This window comes from Dermochelys coriacea, chromosome 7 (genome assembly GCF_009764565.3).
Source record: "Dermochelys coriacea isolate rDerCor1 chromosome 7, rDerCor1.pri.v4, whole genome shotgun sequence".
Lineage (NCBI taxonomy): Eukaryota > Metazoa > Chordata > Testudines > Dermochelyidae > Dermochelys > Dermochelys coriacea.
In genome coordinates this window covers 54,428,955-54,452,093 of record NC_050074.1, presented here as the reverse complement: position 1 = coordinate 54,452,093, position 23,139 = coordinate 54,428,955, and the positions used below count along the sequence as shown (strand labels likewise).

The window sequence follows — 23,139 nt, the reverse complement described above, 5'->3', positions numbered from 1 at the left end:
CATTGTGGATAGTTCTCTGAAAACATCCACTCAATGTGTAGCAACAGTCAAAAAAGCTAACAATTTTGGGAATCATTAGGAAAGGGATAGATAATAAGACAGAAAATATCATACTGCTTCTATATAAACCCATGGTACGCCCAATTCTTGAATGCTGCATGTAGATGTGGTTGCCCCATCTCCAAAAAGATATATTGAAATTGGAAAAGATACAGAAAAGGGCAATAAAAATTATTAGGTGTCTGGAACAGCTTCCGTATGAGGAGAGATTAATAAAACTGGGATTTTCATCTTGGAAAAGAGATGACTAAGGGGGGATATGATAGAGGTTTATAAAATTATGACTGATGTGGAAAAATTGACTAAGAAAGTGTTATTTACTCCTTCACATAACACAGGAACTAGGGGGTCACCCAACGAACTTAATAGGTAGCAGGTTTAAAACAAACAAAAGGTAGTATTTCTTCACACAAGGCATAGTCAACTTGTGGAACTCTTTGCCAGAGGATTTTTGTGAAGGCCAACACTATAACAGGGTTCAAAGAAGAACTAGATAAGTTCATGCAGGATAGATCCATCAGTGGCAGTTAGCCAGGATGGGCAGGGATGGTGTCCCTAGCCTTTGTTTGCCAGAAGTTGGGAATGGGTGACAGGGGATGGATCGCTTGATGATTACCTGTTCTGTTCATTCCCTCTGGGGCACCTGGCATTGGCCACTGTCAGAAGACAGGATACTGGGCTGGATGAACCATTGGTCTGACCCAATATGGCTGTTCTTATGTTGATTTCACCTAATTTGGAGCAACTGCTTGGGCCAAACTCTTTTTGAGTCTCTGGTAAGCTATATATTAAATTGGAGGCTATATATTATTATGAGGTGAGGGACCTCTCCCATTGGTATTGGGCAGGAGACTAATGAGTCCGACTGGGTCCCAGATATGCCTGAGGAATTGTTAGCAGAGGCATTGTATAGTCATAAAGGATTCAGAGTCAGGTGTGGGTTCCTTTTCCAGCTCAGACACAGATATGGCCTGCGTGACAACGGACATGTGACTTCACCCCTCCCAAAACAGTGCAGTGACACTTCACTTGGGAGAATGGCATTCAAGAAATGTCAGGGATCAGAACTGCTTGGCTCTCTGTTGGAGCAGCAGTGATGGATTAGTGGAATTACAGACACTCCCCCATCTTCAGTTGCCATGGGTCACTTATGACCTGCAGCTGCTGAAGTAGCGTTGGTCAGCTTGCAGCCTTGAGGATTTGTGTGTGGTAAGTTGATATGTGGCCCATTTTAGGGACAAGATGGTGGTTTTCATAGTTGTGTTAGATCTGTATTTTAATAACATAAAGTGCCCATGAGTTGAGGCTTTGAGCACCATCAGAAGCTGTCAAATCAGTGTGGCATAAAGGTAGGGTGTTTTTGTTTGTTTTAAACTAACTGTTAAAAAAATTCTATTAGTGTAAGTTCCCATGGAAACAGCCTCCAAAATTCCATTTTCCTGTTGGTCACCACAACATTTCACCTGAACCTGAACGTGAAATTGACTTGACATGCATTATAACCAAAAGTAAAACTAGTGCTTTTCATTGTCACAGCCAAGAGGCATGCCAGAAAAAGGAAACAAAATGAATAATGAATTAGATTTTAAAATCTTTGAACTGGAGTCAGCAACACAGACACACGTTTCCTTCCCTAGGATTTTTAACTAAGTGTGTCCCTTTCAGGTTTGATGAAGCAAAAGGATTTTGGTGCCAGGTGCTAGACGGAGGGAAGACTAAATGCTTGGGAAAGAGTAAAGGAAGGAAGTATCCTGACATGGATTCCTCGGTGAGTAACCAGCTTGGGGAAATGTGCCTTGCCTGGAAGAGGCATAGTGGGTTGAAGGGGAGAGCACACTCAGCCAATTAGGGACAGGTGCAGTGTCAGTGGATTTTCTGAGATATGGGGACTACACGATGCCTTTCAGGGCAGAGACAGGATTGCATGTAACCCTTGCTAACGTGAGGTCTTCTCTTCCCCCTGCAGTCTCGGCTGTTCCTCACAGACTTCTATCGGGAGCACAACATCGAGTTATCCAAGCTGATGAACAGACTTGGGCAGCCCCTTCCCACGTGGCTCCGCGAGGAACTGCAGAATTCCAGCTGGAGCTGAGGTGGAAGCCCCTCCCCTGGTGCTGATGGATGCATGGTGCTGTCTATCCATGGATATAAAAGCCAGATGGAAAATACACTACGATGGCATCTCTTGTCAGTCAAAAAACTAGAGAAAAGAGCAGCAGCCAAGATCTTGGGATGGTGACAGGAGCCCTTCCCATTCTGGCTGCTGCCCAGGATGTCATTGCAGGAGGTCCAGTGAGACAGTTGCACCCAGTGCGAATCAAGCCCCTAAATATTAATGGTTTGTTACAAAACTTTTGTAAGAAAAAGGCAAAGAAAAGGAAATTGCACAAAGTGTAGCGGCTGCTCCAGGAGGACTGTGATCCCAGGGAACATCTGTGGGCTTCCCTCCCCCCCACCCAGAAGAAAGCATCCTAACCCTTTGAAGACTGGGATTTTTCAGACTCCTATACTACTACTGTCTGAAATGCTCAGTACCTAGAGGGTTAATGTCTTCCAGTTGTGACAGGTTTGGGGTGCAGCACCTGGCCTTTGTTGTTGATAGCAATGTGGTAATTGCACTGTCGTAACAGGAAGAGCCACTGCAGCCTAGAGAAGGGGGAATCGGGAGAACCCCAACTTTGGGGAGCAGTTTTAATGCCAGCCATGAAAGGCAACATTCCCTCTTCCTCCTTGCACATGGAGTTTGTTCTTTGGAGACGGGTCCTGCTGTTGGTAAACTGTGTGGCTTCCCTCAACAGCATCCTCAGCTTAGGCTCCCTGCTCAGAGAGGGGGGTGTTGTAAAGTGGACTGCCTGGCTCTGCCTACAGCTGTGTCCAAGGTGAAGGAGCAGAGGCTTGCAGAAGTTGTCATAAAGAATCTGTCTGTTGTCTTCCAGAGGGAGGGAAATGGAGGTTGCCAGATATGTCCTCTACCTCCTCCTGGGAATGGGCTTGATGAGTTAGTCTAAGGCCCCTGGTTGCAAAGGCTCTAAGCCATGCTGCTGAATATAACTGAGGATCGTGTCCTACTAGCTGCTTCCTCTCTTGCATATTTCCCAGGCATTACTGATGTTGGGAAAACTGGTCCAGTTCTTTTCTGGGGCTGCATCAGCATCCACATGATAGCAGGGTCCAGAAGATACCAGGCCACAAAGCTAGTTTCTTCAGTGGACATGAGTAAGAGAGGAATGGGGTCAAACAGGAACATCCTCCGACTCGCACTTAGCTTCTGAGCAGATGACATCCTCAAGGGTGCCAGATCTATTGAAGGGATAGGATAGATAATTGAGTAGGAGCAATCTAGGCAAGATCCAGGGCACTCAGAGCAGAGCTTGTTGATCCTCCCTCGGTGCAAAAGAACAAGGCCCTGATCCTTGTGAGACACTCTCTCCCCCTGTACCAAGCCAGATAGCTTAGTGAGAGTAAAAGCAGCTCTGCTGCCAAGGGACTGGGGCTTCTATTGCGGGGACAATTGTCCAACTGCATTGGGGGGGTTTGCTTTCCTCAGCAGTCTCTGATGTTAGCCACGCTTGGAAAGGGAATACCCAGACAGTCGCAGGATACGAATTGTGATGAACTCGTCCCTGCGTCTGGAGTGGTTGTTTTCTTTCTCAATGAGCCATGGGCATCTAAATTCCAACTTCCCCCATCTCACTGCATGGAGGAGAGTGGCTCAGCTTTTTTTTACTCCTTCTCCAGCCTTATATAGCAGGGGTCTTGCTGCTGCTTAAGACAAATGGCAGGGTTTACTTGGCATGATATCTGATCCAGACAGGAACATAATGTATGGCAACTTCTGCAACTGTCATGGTCTCCTTTTTTCTAAATGGGAGAGAATCTGTTGCAACCAAGCCTTTCCATTGAGCCTTGGGTAGTGTGTATTTTTAACTGGTGCATTTACCATTGTATGTAAATGTATATAGTATGCAATATAGTATTTTATTCTATGTGCCCTAAGGAAGGGCTAACCTTGTGCAACCAAAAAGAGGAACAGAAACCTATCTCCCTCATTAGAACAGAGGAGAGCCCCACTTCCTGCACTGGATTCATGTATAGTGTCATTCACATTGAATGATGATAATGGAGAAATTCTTGGCTCTCGAAGCTGAGCACAAGTGTCTGAATAAAGGCTAGAAGTAGCATTCAGTGGGTTCAATAAATGTACCACTTATTTTCTATGAGTTGTGACGGTTTGTAGTGTTGTCCTCTTTCTGGTTGTGCTCTCACCCACTCAGCCCTGTGCTTGGGCAAAGGCAGGAAACAAACAAGCTACAATTTAGAACAGAGACCTAAGCTGGTATTTGGGAAGGGTGCAAGGAACAGGGTCATGAAGAGGTGCAGTGACAAAAGGGGCAGATTTTACAACCAGCAGCCCCAGTACCACTCAGCCATTGAGAAGCATCCATTGAGCCATAAAATTAAATGGGGCAGGCCAGCAAAACAGTTCCCTCCCATCTCAGTACACCTTGTGGGAGCGCTTTGTCACCCCCCCGTCCTGCCATGTTTCACCAACCAGCTGCCTCTAGGCTCTTAGCCAGCTTCTGCAAGCCCCCAGCCTGTCGCTGTTGGTAAAGGCTTGCTCTAGTCAAGCAAGTGCAGGCAGAAGTCTTGACCATCCCTGTGCTGCCCCAGCCATTAGCCAGCCTCACCTGACATGCAGCAAGGAACAGGCTTTTCTTTATGGCTGGTGCCAACTTCAGAGATCACTGGCCAGCAACCTGAGCTTGTTCACATCACATTAGCCTCAATTCAATGGGTAGCTAAAATTACCCCAGCAGCAGAGGGTGCCTTTACACTTCAGAAGCAGGAAGCTGCAGGTATCTTTACACCCTGCCTCTGCACAGAACTCTAGTGTGTGTTCTCCAAGAGGAAGGCCCTGTAACCAAGTGTAATATTGCCCTGTCATTACTTCCTACTGCTGGGCTTGTACTGTTTGTTTTCCTGTTACCTTGATTGTTTGTTACAGGTTTGAGTCTAAGACCTTTGCACAGCTGTTCCATTCAGATTGGGAAGGGGCTATTTTTTCCAATGGAGATGCCAGCTATGTTACCACACAAACTAGTTCACTCATTCTTACCTCTTACGCTAGAGCCACTGCTCTGGACAAATGACATTTTATGGCTATTCATATCCAGTCTAGTTGATGGAGAAGAGTTGGTTTTAAAACAGAAACCCCCAATTTGTTGAAGTAGCCACCCATCCAAAGCCTTCTAACCCTATGAACACAATCAGGTTGGACATTCAATTTGGAACGGAAGAACCAGCCTGGCTTTAGTGTGACTCTGCTAACTTGGAGACTGACAGTGTCTCAGAGACTCAGAAAGGGTTGGGTCAGAGTAGTTGCTCCAAATTAGGCAAAATGAACAGCCAGAGTGGATTGGACCAAAGGTCCACCTAGCCCTGTCTTCAGACAGTGGCCCATGCCAGGTGCCCCAGAGGGAATGAACAGAACAGGTAATCATCAAGTGAACCATCCCGTCACCCATTCCCAACTTCTGGCAAACAAAGGCTAGGGATACCATCCCTGCCCATCCTGGCTAATAACCACTGATGGACTTATCCTCCATGAATTTATCTAGTTCGAGTTCACAAATAAATTAGTTTTCCTGCATTGCTGCTCTAAACAATCACCAGGAGCTATCACAGCCCAAAGTAACAAGAGAACACACAGGAGTTACAAAGGAAATAACCCACACCCATGCCCTCTCACAGAAGCTAGAACAAGACTAGAATTAAAAAGCTGCAAAAATGGAATCAGTGGGAGATTTAAAACAAACAAAAGGAAGTATTTCTTCAGTCACCTTCTGGAACTCTTTGAAGGCCAAAACTATAACAGGGTTCTGGTAAGTTCAAGGAGGAAAAGTCCATCAATGCCTATTAGGCAGGATGGGCAGGGAGGGTTTCCTTTGCCTCTGTTTGCCAGAAGCTGGGAGTGGGTGACAGGATGGATCACTTGATGATCACCTGTTCTGTTCATTCCCTCTGGGGCACCTGGGCATTGGCCACTGTCTGAAGGCAGGATATTGGGCTAGGTGGATCATTGGTTTACCCATTCTGATGTTCTTTAATAGAACCCACATGTAGCTGTCCCCCTCCCCTGCTGTAACCCACGAGCTGAGATGGAACCCAGGAGGCGTGATGGGGGTGGGTCTCTCTGTACAGAGTCAGTAAAAATATACATTAAAATATTACACCCAACCAGTGTCCTTTAAGTGACTTGCCGCAAGATGTCGGAACATGTTAGTATTAGAGCTGAATGGGTATAATATTTATTTAATTTTCTTTCTTTTGGATAGGAATTGGATACAAGCCTCCTGTCAGCAAATTGCTATGGAATCATGATTAAAGTTGCCTCCCCATGCTCCAATCTGAAATGATGCCCCTGCCTAACTGGCCTCTCAGCAAGGACTATTATGACAAACCTGCCATTAGTCTCCAGTTGGTTGGGGGGGGGGGGCAGGGAGCGGATAATGATCGTATACTATGACCCACGACTGTAATGGAGCACTTCTGCCTTGGAGCACATGAATTATGAGCCCTGGAACTTTCAGTACCCTGGCTATCCACTCAAGTACGCTACAAGACGGGCACTGTAAAAGGTAACGGGTGGTGCTGCGTAACTGACCACTGGATTTGACTCAAGTTATCTGTAGTGCTGAAAATGGAGACAAGCAGGTGATCCAAAGAGAGGAGCAAGGGGAGGAATCAGTTGCACCTGTGTGGCCTCTAGCCCCCCGCCTCATCTGGCAGAGGAGCTATTCATTAAGCACAGGCCTTGGGGAAAGCTGGCGCCACATTTCCAATCAATTGAGGACTCCCATAAATCATTCAAGCCACACAGGTGCAACTGATCCCTCCCGTTGCTCCTCTCTTTGGATCACCTGGTTGTCTCCATTTTCAGCACTACAGATAACTTGAGTCAAACCCAGTGGTCAGTTACGCAGCACCACCCGTTACCTTTTACACTGCCAGTCTCCCAGCGTACTTGAGTGGATAGCCAGAGTACCGAAAGCTCCAGGGCTCATAAGGAGGCTAAAGTCTGAATTCACATTCAGTGAGACACCAGCAAAAACCTCATCCCTGCCGAACGCAGACGTTTAAGGAGGCTCATTATTTCAGCAGCTTTTTAATTGGTTTTTCACCTGTCTAGGGTAGGAAACAAAAGGGCAATGTTGGAGCTTTTAACAGGGGCCTTGGGCAGGGGAGAACCAACACTTGAGTTTGTTTAAAAACAAGTATTACCACCGAACTAAAACCATTCTCATCCACTTCAAGTGAGAGTAAATAGCCACTGGAATAACTTACAAAGGAGTGCGGTAGATTCTCCAGCACTCAAGATGGTCCCTTCTGGCTTTAAAAATCTGTGACTTTATTAAAACATTCCCTGATGGCATTCGAAGCCCAAATGCAGCAAGAACCAGAGTGTGAAACTCTGTCAGTACTGGCCAAGGCGAATGAAGAGCAAAATGCATAACTAGTGAAAAGTGCAGGAGATTCTTAATTTCCTTTCAAGTTTAATGATCTGAGGGGCCAGCAGTAACACATGAAAGGATATTTTTAACATGGCAGCAATTCTTAACGTTTCCTTGATATAAAAGGAAATGTTTTCTCAAATGAACATTCTGTAGCATGTCCATCACAGTCTCACTCACTTATTCAGCTAAGTATCTCTTCAAACCGAGCAGAGAGCTAATATTTTTCACTACATACTATATAAAGGTTAGGTGCAGTTAAGGGAGAGTAGTTTCTGTTAGTACGGGACTTTGGAGACATGACACTCTATGTACAGTAAGAGCCAATTATTCTATCGTTCACTAATTAACAAAACAGGAGCCTTGGCATTCAAGCCTTGATAAGGGAATCTGGTGGCCAGTGAATGTTAAGCAAGAACACACGGGAATCCCCACTCCTTTTACACTCAGCCATGAGACTTGAGAAGGAACTCCCCAGCCTCCGATAGACAGGCCAGGTGCTGTCTATTGAATGGTTCGGCGAAAAGTCCTCCTCCAGTGCTGTGCCAGGCAAAAGATTCTCCAACATGCCATGGTTTTACTGAAAGTGGACCCCCACACCCACCTCTACCAGCCTGGATTCGCCCAAATGCAACAGCTACTTGTGAGACCTTCAAGAGCTATCATTGACCCACGGCAGGAACATTCCACCAGAGCCGAGAGAAGAGGGAATCAGTCTAAGAAAACGAGTGTTTAATCAGGAAACGAGAAGAGACAAGGGATAAGAAATTGATTACAGGAGAGTAATACCCCAGCCAAAGGAACACGATTGTACAACTCAGAACATCGTATGGAGCCAGCAGTGCCCGGGCAGGAACACTCCTGGGAAAGAGACCCAGCAGCTCAGCCAGGCCTCCAGGCAGCTGAGCACTGTCCCGGTGCACGACTGTCCAAGCCCCAGCCTCTCCCATCAGAAGCTGCTTCAGGCAATTGTGGAGGTGGCTGGGCAGCGAGAAGCTCCCTGCTACTCCAGTCTCAGCTTCTCTCAGCAGGTGGTGCTGTGAGGAATGGCCCGGGAGCTCTGGCTCTGCAGAGCGTGGCCCCAGCCTCCCTGACAGAAGGTGGCGTGTGAAGAGAGAGAAGCCCATACAAAAAAAGAAGTTTACACATTTATAAATGCCAAAATAAATATTTGTTTGAAGACAGACTCTCCCAGCCCTCAAACGCGCACACACACTGCAAACCGCTCGTGGGACAGCCTCGGGGGCACGGGGCAAAATCAAGGATACACCGCAGGGAAACCAGCTCAACTGCTTCTCATTTTCCACCCCTTGCGAAGGCCATGGCCTGCGGGGGGTAGGAGGAAGAGCAAGTGAAGCCGAGCATGGCTATGCGGTGGCGCTGGAGAGGAATGTCACGGTATAAATACATCAGATCAGTGGTTTCCAACAAGTTAAAACTAAAATAAAAAAGACACCATAAGGAACGATGGTGTGATTGGAACTAAAGCTACCCAGGATGGAGGTCTGCAAGTCTGTAGCGTTCCACCTGCTGTCACGGGGAGAAGGTGGTCATTTCCAGAGAGACCCTTTGCCACAGCTCCTTGGTCTGTTTGCTGCGCTTTAGGTTCTGGAGGATATCATTGAACTGCATCATGCCCATGGGAGTCAAGCAGAAGGCGCTTCTGGCACTGCGGATGGCGTTCACAAAGTCATCGTAGTCAGCTGGGGTGAGGTGGATCGACCGGTGGTGGATGTACTGGGGGGACAAGGAGACAGCATTAAGGAGTTTGCTCTCCCCACCTTAACGCTGGCTGTGAAGGGTTCAGCACAGGGCTCAATTGCTCCCAAGACGAAACATCACAGGATTCTGCAATAAGGGTTACCAACAGCAGCACCAAGACTCACAGGCTCTGACCAGCAGGATAGCTACCATGACAGATGACAGTGCTATGCCTCACACCCCAGGGAAACCAATGGGGACACTGAATGAAAAGCCAGGTCTCCCACTTTACGCTGCAACAGGCAGCTACTACAAAGCACCTGAAGGAGAGAACCTATCAGAGTGCCGCACAGAAAATGCCGATGGGATAAGGAAATCCCTCCCACCCAAGTCAGCTCCACACACGCAGCCTCCACCAGGCCACATGCATTCTGCAGGTTACACACAAGGGCCATTTATTGTTCCATCCTCCCCAGCACGTTCACGATGTCTGCTCCACACACACCTCCTTTCCGCTGCTACCAGGGCACGGGAAGCTATCCCTTCTGAGTAACACTGAAGCTAAGCTGCTGCAGAGTACCTCCAAGTTTTCTGCTTCAGGGGCCTGAATCAGTCACCCCCACCAGTCTCTTGGCTGAGGCCCCAGTGCTGCTGGCACAGTGTATGGGATGATGTTCCTTTCACGTATTTTGCAAAAACATTTCAAGCCAAGCAGTAGTTCTCACACAGAGATCTGTTACACCAAATAGCCTCTAGGTGGCAGGTTAGTATATTTAACAGACATTAGATCAGTGTCCTCACCCCTCTGATAATTTATTCACAGAGCAACAGGTGTGTGGATTGGTCCCCTGGCCATTTTTGCCAGGACTGCCCTGGCTTGGAAGTACACCCTGGTATCCCAGCTGGCCACAAACTGGGATTTGTCCTGTTTTCAATAAACCCTGGGCCACTGGCCAGTCTGCCTCCTCTAAACACCTATAAATGGGAGTTTCAGAGTAGCAGCCATGTTAGTCTGTATTCACAAAAAGAAAAGGAGTACGGTGCCACAAGTACTCCTTTTCTTTTTGTAAATGGGAGTGCGGGAGAAGGGGTGAAGGATAGAAAGGGGTCTGGAAACCTGAAGAAGGGGGGCTACAAATGGTAAGAGGAGACCCAGACAGGGAGAGAGGCAGCCAGGTTGGGCAGGTGATGTGGGGAGAAAACCTGGAGTGGGAGCGGGAAAAAGAGGATACAAGAGTGAAAAATAAGGTAGAACTTGGAGGCAGGAACAAGCAGGGAAGGAAGAGAACAACGAAAGGAGCAGAGTGCATGGAGCAATGGGGTAAGATGCTCCTCCACAGGGCTGGAGACAGGAGCAGGCACCTTGAGGCAAACACTCCAGCTAGCAGGTGCAGGTGGGACAGGGAGGGGAAGAATGGATATTTGTGGCATGCTTTGGAGACAATCTCTCCATGCTAGGAAGAGATTTCCCATGTGATGCACCAGTTCAGAGAGCTAGACAGATCAGCCCAGTCAGAGCAGTCAATGGATTCCCATCCCGCCCCACGCCAGAGCAGTGCCTGCAGTTGTAGAGAAACTAGCCTGGCAGCTTTTGGAAGCAGGGGTCAGGCAGAACCCTACCTGCATGTATGCCTGCTGGCACCGCTGCACCAGCTGATGGAAGGCTGGAGTGCGCAGGTGGTTGTGGACATGGGCAGGGTTGAGCCTTTGCAGTGCTTCCATGATGATCTCCTGCAGCACGAAAGGGCTCAGCACGCCCTTGGCTGCGCCAACGCAGAACTGATGTACATAGTTTACACCTGCATAAGAAAGGGGGAAAAAGAGCAACAGGATGTCAAGAATGGATGGATCTAGACTGTTCCCAGTGGTAGCAGATGACAGAACAAGGAGTAATGGTTTCAAGTTGCAGTGGGGGAAGTTTAGGTTGGATATTAGGAAAAACTTTTTCACTAGGAGGGTGGTGAAACACTGGAATGCGTTACCCAGAGAGGTGGTGGAATCTCCTTCCTTAGAAGTTTTTAAGGTCAGGCTTGACAAAGCCCTGGCTGGGATAATTTAGTTGGGGATTGGTCCTGCTTTGAGCAGGGGGTTGGACTAGATGACCTCCTGAGGTCCCTTCCAACCTGATATTCTATGACTCAAAGGAGAGAGGAGAAATCAACCCATCAGAAATCAATCAGCTCCCCGGTGGCAACACTGGCTCCAGTCGGAGAGACCAGCATTTGAAGCTGCACTTCCCATACGAGGGAGAGGCAGAGACCAGGAAACACAACCCCACTCCAGGGGAAAAGAGATCACACTCATAGGTATCTATCAGGGGTGAGGAGAGACGGCATTGCTCCCAACTTACATCCCTTTAAAGGAACATGAAAGGAAACTGTGCATTGGGGGGGGATCATCCAATCACCAAGACACTTAGCCAGCAAGAGGACAGTATGTTCCATTTCCATTTCCTCTGCTTTCCCTCCTGGGACACAAGGACACACAACATTAAGTCCTTGGTAAAACTGGACAATTTTGGAGTTTCCACCACTGCACTATGACCAGTGCAGCTCCGCAGCGACACTAACAGTGGAAGCCCAAGTGTAGCTGCGCCTCGAGCACTGTCATCTAGGCCTGCTCTTCCAGCTTCCAGGGGTGGCTAAGTGGGAGAATCAGAAATTTGCTGTTCAGACCAGACCAAACAGGGCTGGGGAAATAGAACTGGAGACACGTGCTGTTCAGAAATCCTGATGGATCAGTGTTTTGTTGCAATCTGCCAGTTGGCAAAATCGGAATGTTTTGTGGAGATGGTCCCATTTTGCTGAACTACCGAAGAAACCAGACAGGGTTTCCTGCCTGCCTGCATGTAGGGTTCCCAGGCTTCCATGGTCCCAGGGCAGCCAGCCATGCACTCAGCCCCAGGGCTGGTGACCGAGGCCTTCCAGAGTCCACAGCTCTGGTGCAATCCACCTGCCTCTGGGCTCCATTCCCTTTCACATAGAATTTCAATTTCAAATCCTCAGTGAAATGGAATTTACCTTTCTCCACATAGTTCTCCTGGTGAGTCAGGCATTTATCATTACAGAGGGTCTCAGAGGGCATGAATACCAGGAAAGGCAGGGGTGGCACAGGGTGTCTTAGGTCTGTGGCCTGGACTGCAACCCCTAGGGGCTGTTGAAAATGCCAATTAATAAAATTATTGGAGCACTGTGTCCTGTCCAACTCCATGTGCTCATGCAGCACCTTGGAATTTCATGCTTAGCCTACTATAGAATCCAGAGAGGCCACCATCGAATGGGCTGAGGGGAGCTCCCAAACACCCCAGGGAACGGAGGCAGAAGTGGACCCAACCAACTCTTTCCTGGTGCAGTTGTTCAATTCTGAGGCCCACTGATTCTGCCCTAGGAGATGAGAAAACAGGGCCTTCCTCCAGGGCACATAACCCTGCATGCAAGGGCCAGAGAGCTCCCCAGCTCCTTACCTAGCTTGGCAGCTAACCCCAGAAGCCATTTCACATCTTCTGTGTAGGGTGGGCTGCGGGAGAAGTTGTTTGGATGGTCGTTGTGAGCTCTCCGGCCAAGCATTTCCAGTGCCAGCATCCCTGCGGGAACAGGGCAGTCAGAGTCAAACAGCATTCCAACCAAGCAAGAAGAGGCACCCTGGCCCCATGGAGATTCTTCCCCTATCCAGCTGACTTAGCTCTATACTGTCGCCTAGGCTGACATCAGATCCAATGAGTACATTTCCCAAACCTGAGGAACTGCTCTGTGTAAGCTTAAAAGCTTGTCTCTCTCATCAGCAGAAGTTGGGCCAATAAAAGAGATTACCTCACCCACCTTGCCTCTCCGATATCCTGGGACCGACATAGCTACACCATCAGTGCATACAGAGCAGATCCCCACTGCATACAGAGCAGCAAATAGCTCCCCAGGAGATAAAGTGCACATCTTGAAGATAACTAACACAGGTGGAGCTGAAGGGCAGCTAGCACCCCACACCAATCCCAGGCTGGAAATCTCTGCATAGCAAACAGCTCACTGGGGCTGCAAAGGGACTTCATTAGTGCTCTTGGCAGTTCTGGTTGCATGCAGGGCCCCAAATGTTTTGCTAGGTGAGCTGGCAGTTCAGGAGCACCACATCCCTATAGCATTGTTATTGGTTCCCCTTTGTTCATGGACTCAGAGCTTACACAGCCAGAGGGGACAGTCTGACCTCCTGCATAACACAGACCATAGGACTTCCCCAAACTAATTCCTGTTTGAACTGGACCATGTTTTTTAGAAAAAGTCCAATCTTGAATTAAAAATCGCCAGTGATGGAGAATCTACCACACCCCAGGGTAAGCTGTGCCAAAAGTTAATTACTCTCGTGCTTAAAACTGGACACCGTCGTCCGGCAGTAACAGACAATCTAAAAGCAGCACATTCAGCTGCAAGAGACAGACCATGCAATTATGCTGCAATGCCCACACTTCCATCATTTCAGCTTTTCCATTCTGGTAGCTCCTCTTCCTAGCTGCGGCCTTCCCCATCTTCTCACTGGCTTATCACTTAAACAAGCATCAGTTTCAAGCTCCTTGTCCTCACCTACAGGCCTCCTCCCCATTCCCCCCAGTCACGCTTCAGTGCTCTCTTTTACCGCTTCCACTCGGTGCCTATCATCATCCTGCCTCTGTGTCTGCAACTAAAAAACGGTTACTAACCGGTTTGGTACCTGTTGTTCTAGGAAATGTGTTGCACAGTCCCCTCAGTTCCTTCTTACCAGACAGACTCTAATAGATAGAGCTCTGCAAATCCGCAGCTATCCGCTTTATAGCAACAGATATCTGCATCCGGGGGCCATTTCTGCGGAATGCAGATCCAGATTATATGTCTAAAACCCTGTAAATCTGCAGCTATCTGCAGGTCATTTTTGCGGATACGATACAGATACAAATTTTGTATCTGCACAGGGCTCCACCAATAGAGAGAGGAAGGACGACGGGTTGTGGAATGGACACGTGCAACACATCTCGGAGAACAACGGCTCCCATTTTTCTTCTTCGAGTGATTCCACATGTCCATTCCACTTCAGGGGAGTCACACGCCGTTCAACCCAGAGGTGGGATCAAATTCTATCTGAATAATCACTGAAGATCTACACATCCAAATCTGGAACCATTTCTATAGTGTTGAGAGAAGGCATAATGAAAAGCAAATGTACGTACTGAAGACCAAGTTGCAACTTTACCAATGTCCAGAACAGGCACTTAAGGTAGAAAGGATCCAGAGGCTGTATGAGATCTGGTTGAATGTGCAGTTCGGTGGTGCTGCACTGGGCATGTTGTAGCACAAACATATACCGGAGCAGACACACGGTTCTCAATTCTCCTACTCTCCTTGGAGACATATTTCCAATCAAAAAGGCTACTTTCATTGACAGATGAAGTAACAAATAGATAGCCAGCGGTTCAAAGGGTGGACCCAGGTTTAAATCCCAAGGGGGGAATCAGGTCATCTACTTGGGGATACAAATGATCCAGATCCTTCTCAAGTGACATGGGGCTGCAAAAAAGCGAGCAATTACCAATTGGACATCAGAAAGTAGAGAGAGCTACTAGGTGCATCCTGATGGAACTAATGGCCAGAATTTGCTGTTGCAGGTATAACAAATAGTCCAGTACATGTTGTATTGGAGCTTGGAACCAAGAAACACCTTTTTGCTGAGACCAGAGGGAGAATCTTTTCCACTTCAAGAGGTAAGTGTACTTAGGAGAAGATTTTCTACTATTCCAGAGGACATTTTGCACATCCCTTAAACAGAACTCTTCCTGAGGTGTTAACCATGGAGCATCCAGTCTGTAAGGTGAAGGGCCTCCAAGTTGGGATGAAGGTGGTGACTGTGGTCCTGTGAGATCAGGTCGGGTCTGGCAGTAATGTCAGTGGAACCCTGGTAGAGAGGGCCAGCAGTGTGGAAAACCAGTGATAGCGAGGCCACGGAAGTGCTATTGAGTATAATGCAAGCATGGCTGTGTTTTGGTTTTTAACAGCACCCAGGGAACCAAAGGTATGCATACATTAGATTGTCTTTCCAGGACTACAGAAAAGTGTCCATCAGAGACCCCAAACTATGACCACCTCATGAACAAAGCAGATGTGTCGTCGAGTTGCAAACAGGTTTATGTGGGGAACGCCCCAGGGTTGGAAAATGTGTCGGACTCTATATGGGTGGAGAGGCCACTCATGGTGACTGGTACATGATCTTCTCAACAGGTCTGCCAGACTCTTCTGGACACCCAGAAGGCAGGAGGCTTTGAGGTGGATTGAGCTGTTGATGCAAAACTTCCAAAGCAATATTGCTTCTTGACCCAGAAGCAATGACTGAACCCCATTCTCTGTTCACACAGATCATCACTGCAGTGTTATCTGTAAGGAAAGAATCATCTTTCGTAAATGTTGTTCTTCGAGATACGTTGCTCATGTCCATTCCATGTTAGGTGTGCATGCTCGCCACATGCATCAGTGTCTGAAGTTTTTTCCTCAGTGGCATCCATAGGGGACCGGTTCTGACGCCTTATGGAGTGGCACACGAACACACTGGTACAAGAGGCACTGCTGGCTCCCCCCTCCCTTGGTTCCTTCTTGCCAGAACTCCGACAGTGGAGAAGGAGAATGGGTCATGGAATGAACACGAGCAACATATCTTGAAGAAAAGCAGTTACGAAAGGTTAGTAACGGTCTTTTCTTCTTTGAGTGCTTGCTCATGTCCATTTCATTGTAGGCGACTCCCAAGCAGTATCATCGAAGGCAGGTTCGGAGTTCATGGACGTGTCAACTGCAACACAGTTCTGTCAAATCCAGTGACGTCTCTGGCTTGCTGGGTGATGACATAATGTGTTGTGAACAAGTGTACCAAAGACCACGTCGCGGCCCTGCAGATGTTCTGGATAGGGACGCGTGTCAGGAAGGCAGCGGAAGATGCCTGAGCCATAGTTGAGTGAGCCTTCACTATCAGTGGAGCCTGTGCCAACTCATAAAAAGTACGGATGCAGGTGGTGATCCAATTTGAAATCCTCTGACAGGACACCAGAAGGCCCTTAATCCTTGTGCTATTGCAATAAAGAGCTGGGTCGATCTGCGGAAGGGGTTGGTGCATTTCAGGTAGACCACCAGGGTGTGCCTGACATCTAGAGTGTGCAGCCGCCTCTTCTTATTGGTTGCGTGAGGCTTTGGATGTGGGACTAATCACTTAGGAAGCAGGCTAGCATGTCGGAAAACACCAGGGTAGGAGAAACTGGCAAACTGTCCTTGATGAGAATGTCAAACTAACTGTTTGGTGTTCCCAGGCTGTCTGGATGAGCTCATGGTGAATGAAAGAGACACATGTGATACCCTCCTGTAACTTTTCCCTTTATTCCTTGAAGCAAACAAGCATTCAGCAGCCATGCAGGAGACTGGGATATCTCAGGAGGAAGGCACCCTCTTTAAGAGGCCCTGGTGGGCCCTGTAATTGTTTGGGGGAGGTGAGGAAATACCGGATGCTACCGCCTCATCGAGCAATCAGGAGGATGTGCCCAAGATTGGTTGGGGTGGAGCTTCCCCCAATTCCTCCAAAGGGGGAGTCACTGGGGCAGACTACCCATGTTCGGTACCAAGCTCAGTACAGGAAGCTGCTTCCTGCAGTTCTTGTCATGCAGCTTCATGACATCTGCTGGAGGATGCAGAGGAGGGAGGGTTCATAGACAATCTGGAGGCAGGGGGAAACCCCATAGGTTCCAAGAGAGCCACTGATATGGCCACAGAGTGGCTCCCTACTGGCCAGCCAATACGGAGGTTCTGCTGGATACCTGAGGTGAAAACCTCTTGGAGGAGAACGATGGCTTACATGATGTGGCCGCAACACCCAATTAAAACCCAATTTCTGACTCTGAAGACAATCCTGAGTCATCCGACCAAGGAGGTGTGGAGCCTCTTGGTGCCAGGAGTCCGGAGAGGACAGCATCAGGGAAATCTTTGCCTGCCTGCGTCTCGACAGTACTGTACGAGGGGGTACCAGAGTGTCCAGAAGTGCCTGCCATACCAGGTACTGAATTCTTGTAGCCAGCAAATACATGCGAGAATCACTCAGAACCGGATGAGATGTCTCTTGAACCACCAGCATAGCTGGCACCAAGAGACTCGGCAGATGGCTTGTCACAGCACATGCCTCAAGCATTGACAGCACCGGGAGAGCCAAAGATGACGATACCACTGAACAGCATTCCTCAGAGGTCAGTCTCAAAGGCACCCATACCAGTGCCAGAGCTGTCTGGACGACTGGGGAGTGCCTTGGCACCAAGCACACACACACACACTATCCTCCTTCCCAGCTTGTCCATTGGACTGTAGTGCTAGGGACCATGATCTCCTAGACAACATGTCCCTCAGTGCAGTCTTCAGTGCTGCTTCTTCATTACCAGAGAAGAAGTTCAGCATCGAGACTCTGCCATGACAGGAGGAGCGCTCCTACCCAAAGCAGAGGAGCTTGGTGCCTCAGCACCCAAAACAGGAAGGCTGAGGGTAGGTGCTGAGCTGCCTCCATAAGAAGGTGCTTTAGTCCGACTTTTCAGTTCTAGACCTAAAGTCCCTGAAGATTTGACACCTGTCCCCAATGTGAGCTTCTCCTAGGCACTTCAACACCTGGAGCCCAGGTCACTGACTGGCACTGGCTTCTTGCATTCATCACAAGGTTTGAAGCCTGGGGACTGATGCATGCCCCAGGACGGGGCATTGGTACCCCAAACAGGCAGGAACCATAGTAAACATTTAATACAGCAGTTTGAAAAACAAGAAAACTTACTAGTAAAAAAACGACACCCAATATAAACACTCAGACAGGGAGAACACTTGCAGTAGCAAGGTAGACAGCACCAACAACCATCACAGGCGGTAACAAGGACTTGACAGGGGTTGGGGGCAGCTTTGCCCTTTATACCCTGGCGCAGCAGCACGAGGCTCCAGAGAGTGTACGCGCCACATGGACAGGTACTGCTAAAGGAAAAATCTCTGATGCTAGGGCACGGGGCATGTGCACCCCTGAAGTGGAATAGATGTGCAATCACGCGAAGAACTCCCCCTGTTACTGGCTGATTAGCATCTTCTTCTCCCTCAGAGCACTCCTGAAAAGCCACTTCCCTTCCAGGCACCCTTCCCTTCCAGCTTCTCACCCCAGATTTACCCTGGCTCTCCCTGTCCCAACCTACTGTCCTGTGTCTGTCGTCCCTGTCTTGCAGTAGACGCCCTTCCAGGAATGTGTTTGTAAAATTTACAGCACCATATACATTAATATGATCTGTGACCAGTCACAGGCCCCGGGGCTCCAACACCCCAGGCCAGTGACAGTCCAGGGAGAGTTTCTGGGGGATTATTTATTGTCTTGTAGCCAGTTTGCTCAGGAATGCATATGTGCACTTGTGTGCATGTGGCCAAGGGAGAGAGAGAGAACTGGAGGCATGGCCATAGCTTAAAAGCTCTGCTAGGAGCAGCAGAAACTGAATCCCAGTCTCCTGCATGGCGGCTGAACACTCATCTGCCTGCAGAGCTGTATTTCATTCATCCCCTTCATAACCTACCCAAACTCCTGAACAGTCATTTTCTGGATTATTGGACTGGTTTCCCCATTGCATGTCTATCTACCCTTCCCTATCTGCATAGTTACAGCAGACTGACAGTGCTCAGCAGAGATACTGGATAGTCTGAAATTGCTTTGCCTCCACACCTCAGAATCAACGTGATAATGAATAAGCCTTCCCCAGGGGACTATGGTCCCATCATCACCAGACTGGTGCAGCAGGGAATTACCATACAGCAGTGAGAGCCTCCTGCAGCCCTCTTGAGGGCCATGGGAGCTACGATTGGCTGTCCTTACCAACTCGGTAGGCAGAGTGGAGGTACTGCAGACCCTGGGGGCTCACAGGTTGACTGTGCTGTTCATCCTCTGAAGGAAAGCCCCCTGTAACGAGGGAGTTGGGCTGCGAGGAAAGAGCCGTCAAGGAAGCTCCCGGAATTGCTGGGAATGTCGATCCCGCATGGACACTCCCTACTGGAGAGAAGGAACAGCAGCATTAGGACATACAACCAAGCCTAGGAAAAAGTTCTTAATTCACCACCTCCCTCATGACACATGCACCCCTTTCTCTGCCCATGCCATCCTGCTAACTGCCCCATTTGAAAGCTGCAATCATACTGGTGGAGAACAGCAGAGACACCTTTTAAGTGGACTGGAAAAAGCTGGGCTGCCAGGCACAGAGTGGAAATAAGATCCATATTTGCTTAACAAACAGGGACTGAGTCTCCTAAAAAGGGTCAGTTTGCATGCATTCCTGCCCCACTCTGCACACCATGTACTACAGACGCTAGGACTCATTAATATACACCATCTGATTTCTTTGCAACTTGAGCTTGAGAAAAACTGAAATGACGTTTCAGACCAATGTCTGTGTTAACAGTGGGCAACTCGTGTGAACAGATTGGGCAGCATGAGTCACAAGAGCTGCTGACTCCAGTGCCTTTACTGGGCTTAAGTAACACCTCTGCTGGTGACTTGCCCAAGGAGGAGGGCCTCTGCCCAGGGTACCTCAGCTGAGTTCTCCACTGAGAGCTGGCTGGGACAGTCATTCAGAAGGAACACTATTAAGAAGGGTGGAACAGTATGTGAGGTGGGGTCCACTCCCCCTCCCTCAGCTACATCTGCAGTGTCGCTGTAGCATCACTGTGACTCCAACAAAGCTCGGTATGGCGAGCGTCCTGTTGTAGACCAGCCACTGGTGCTTTTATAGCTCTGACCATGGAGATGACAGCAGAGCTTCCACCAGAGCCAGCATCAGTAAAGCTGCACCAATACTCAAACAACAGTGGGAAAACCTCTAAAAAAGCTCTGTGAGGGCAGAGAAGGAATTGAGAGGGACATCTCCCCAAATACAGATGGTAGAATCTGGTAGGTTATGTCACTTAATTTGTGCATGTACAATCTTAACAATAAGTGAGTCAATAAGGTGGACTCAGGCAAGGGATCAAAGTTTATCTGAATCTCCCCCAGAGAAGGGCATTAATAGGGAGAGTTGGAGCATGCCTCACAGCTTCAGAGTAGATGCCGTTATTTCACAGCCTCCCTATATGCAACTACATCCATCTGGCTAAGCAAGTCAGCCTGAGGAGGAATCTATATTCTCATTTCGTCTCATTCACTTTTTTTTTTTTTTTTTCAAAATATGCTCTCTGTCGCTGTGTACGTTAGTTAAGAGATGAGCACGTGTCAGATGCACACTCCCCAAGAGACAACGTGTGTCTCATGACCAGATCTGTCTGACCTCATCACACAAGCAGACAGAAAGGTATCGGAAACACAAATTACAAAGCTAATTGAAATCCCTGCCAAGGCAAGCCAGGGAGAAAGACCCCTACGGGTGTGCTGAGCATCACCCAGAGCTAGACACCATCACATGGGTAAGCACTTTCTGAACAGCATCCAGGCATTGGAAACAGTGTTTTAAAAGCTAGAGAGTATGTAAACTGCAAGAGAATCCAAACTCACGTAAGGCACATCCTGGCAGTCAGAGAGGGGGCAGTTTGTATTCATGTACATTAACCTAGGATGAGCAAACAGCCTGCAGGCTCCAGCACATCAGGGAAGAGAACGGCAACTGCTTTTCTAAGCTGAGAGTCACAACCACTACACAGCTGAAGTCTGAAGCTGAAAGTAAAGGTGCTGGGCTGAGCAGACCTGGGGAGTTTTAAGTTCCTGAGACCTCCAAGGTTTTTCTAGTCATTTTTACATCAGTTAAAAAAAAGCAGAAAGAAAAGCCCCTTTTCCCTGAGCGTCTGGATGGAAGGGAAGACAACATGTCTAGCAAATGCCCCACTGTGCTGGCTCTTCCAGAACTCTATTGGTTGGGAGGCACTGGCAGCACTTACAGTAAGAACCAGCCCACTTCCAAATGCAATACTGCTCTCATAGAAAGTGATGGTGTAATTCAGCCCAGGTCCAACTATCTCCTGCCAGAGCTATGCCCCACAGGAGCAGGTCAGTGATAGTCACACAGCTGTTCCCAGCACTGCACACTGGCTGAACTCCAGCCAAACTGCAGCATTGCAGAGTCACTAAGAGACTGCCCCTGAAGTACTCCTGCTGACAACTCTCTCTCCTAAGGACATGCATTTGGGGCAAGACCATTTCCAAGCTCTCATGAAGATGAAGGCGGCTTTGGAAGTCTCTGTGGCAGAAGTTTTGTTGCCTCCTGCTCCAAGTACCTCTTGGAAGCTGACCTCACAGAACCACAAATGTCACACATGCCCTCCCTTACTTGAATGACTGCAGACAGAAGGAGAGGGAAATAAAGCTCATCCAGTTATCTGGAGTCAGACTGCTAGCAGGTGTCTGCCTCAATTTAGTCTGAGGGGTCAAACTCTGGAAACTTCAACAGATCGACACTGAAGTTCCACTTGCTAGTTTACTTCTGATTCGTGCATTAGGTGTTTCCGCACCATGGGCCTAACCTCCTTCTGCATGTGCATCTCTGGGCTGCGATGCACACACTGAGCACATTTCAGAACAGTGATAGTCCTGTCCCAGATGCATGGGTCCTGTCTGAGATAAACCACACTTCTACACACAGCATCTGGGGGCCAAAATACTCACTTGCTACGTTGGAAGACAGTGACAGTCCTGTCTCAGCATGGTACGGGTGCACTGCAATCTGTGTCATGGATGGGACGGGCACCCCGGGGAATGACACTGCTGTAGCTGCCAGAGATGGAGTTGTTACAGAATAGGGATACTGTGCTCCTATGAATGCTGGGTGGACACCCTAGAAAGGAAGCTGGGTATCAGTCATAGAAACATAAGAATGGCCATATTGGGTCAAACCAAAGGTCCATCTAGCCCAGCATCCTGTCTTCTGATAGTGGCCAATGCCAGATGCTTCAGAGGGAATGAACAGAACAGGGCAATTTTGAGTGATGCCCCCTTCTTCCAGTCCCATTTTCTAGCAGTCAGAGGTTTAGGGACACCCAGACTATGGAGTTACATCCCAGATCATCTTGGCTAACAGCCACTGAAGGACCTATCCTCCATGAACGCATGTAATTCCTTTTGGAACCCAGTTATACTTTTAGCCTTCACACCATCCCCTGGCAACGAGTTCCACAGGTTGGCTGTGCGTTGCGTGAAGTACTTCCTTTTGTTTTAAACCTGATGCCTATTAATTTCACTGGGTGTCCCCTGGTTCTTGTGTAATGTGAAGGGATAAAAACACTTCCTTATTCACTTTCTCCACAACAGTCAAGAGTTTATAGACATCTGTCATATCCCCTCTTAGTCATCTCTTTTCTAAACTGAAAAGTCCCAGTCTTATTAAGCTCTCCTCCTATGGCAGCCGTTCCATACCCCTAATCATTTTTGTTGCCCTTTTCTGAACCTTTTCCAATATATTTTTTTGAGATGAGGCAACCACATCTGCACACAGTATTCAAGATGTGGGCGTACAATGGATTTATATAGAGGCGATATGATATTTTCTGTCTTATTATCTATCCCTTTCCTAATGAGTCCCAACATTTTATTCACTTTTTTGACTTCAGCTGCACATTGAATGGATGTTTTCAGAGAACTATCCACAATGACTCCAAGATCTCTTTCTTGAGTGGTAACAGCTAATTTAGACCCCAACATTTTATATGTGTAGTTGGGATTATGTTTTCCAATGTGCATTACTTTGCATTTATCAACATTGAATTTCATCTGCCATTTTGTTGCCCAGTCACCCAGTTTTGAGAGATCCTTTTGTAGCTCTTTGCAGTCTGTCTGGGACTTAACTATCTTGAGTAGTTTTGTATCATCTGCAAATTTTGCCACCTCACTGTTTACCTCT

General features: G+C 48.2%; 2 protein-coding genes across 23 annotated transcripts in view; one reads left to right on the top strand and one right to left on the bottom strand.

Moving 5' to 3' along the window:
- NDST2 (N-deacetylase and N-sulfotransferase 2) overlaps window positions 1-4,277 on the top strand; it is a 231,546-nt gene extending 227,269 nt beyond the window's left edge. For all 19 annotated transcript variants that reach the window (XM_043519651.1, XM_043519652.1, XM_043519650.1 and 16 more), the window contains 2 exons: window positions 1,726-1,828; window positions 2,027-4,277. In XM_043519651.1, coding sequence (XP_043375586.1) covers window positions 1,726-1,828; window positions 2,027-2,152 — 229 coding nt within the window. In that variant the 3' untranslated portion in view covers window positions 2,153-4,277. The remainder of the gene's footprint in view (window positions 1-1,725; window positions 1,829-2,026) is intronic.
- Window positions 4,278-8,288: 4,011 nt separating this feature from the next.
- Window positions 8,289-23,139, bottom strand: part of ZSWIM8 (zinc finger SWIM-type containing 8) — a 127,474-nt gene continuing 112,623 nt past the window's right edge. For 3 of the 4 annotated variants that reach the window (XM_038409733.2, XM_043519639.1, XM_038409737.2), the window contains 5 exons: window positions 21,909-22,077; window positions 19,140-19,313; window positions 12,736-12,855; window positions 10,893-11,071; window positions 8,289-9,308 (listed from right to left, as the gene is read on the bottom strand). In XM_038409733.2, coding sequence (XP_038265661.1) covers window positions 9,105-9,308; window positions 10,893-11,071; window positions 12,736-12,855; window positions 19,140-19,313; window positions 21,909-22,077 — 846 coding nt within the window. In that variant the 3' untranslated portion in view covers window positions 8,289-9,104. The remainder of the gene's footprint in view (window positions 9,309-10,892; window positions 11,072-12,735; window positions 12,856-19,139; window positions 19,314-21,908; window positions 22,078-23,139) is intronic. The other variant, XM_038409734.2, reaches the window with a different exon arrangement.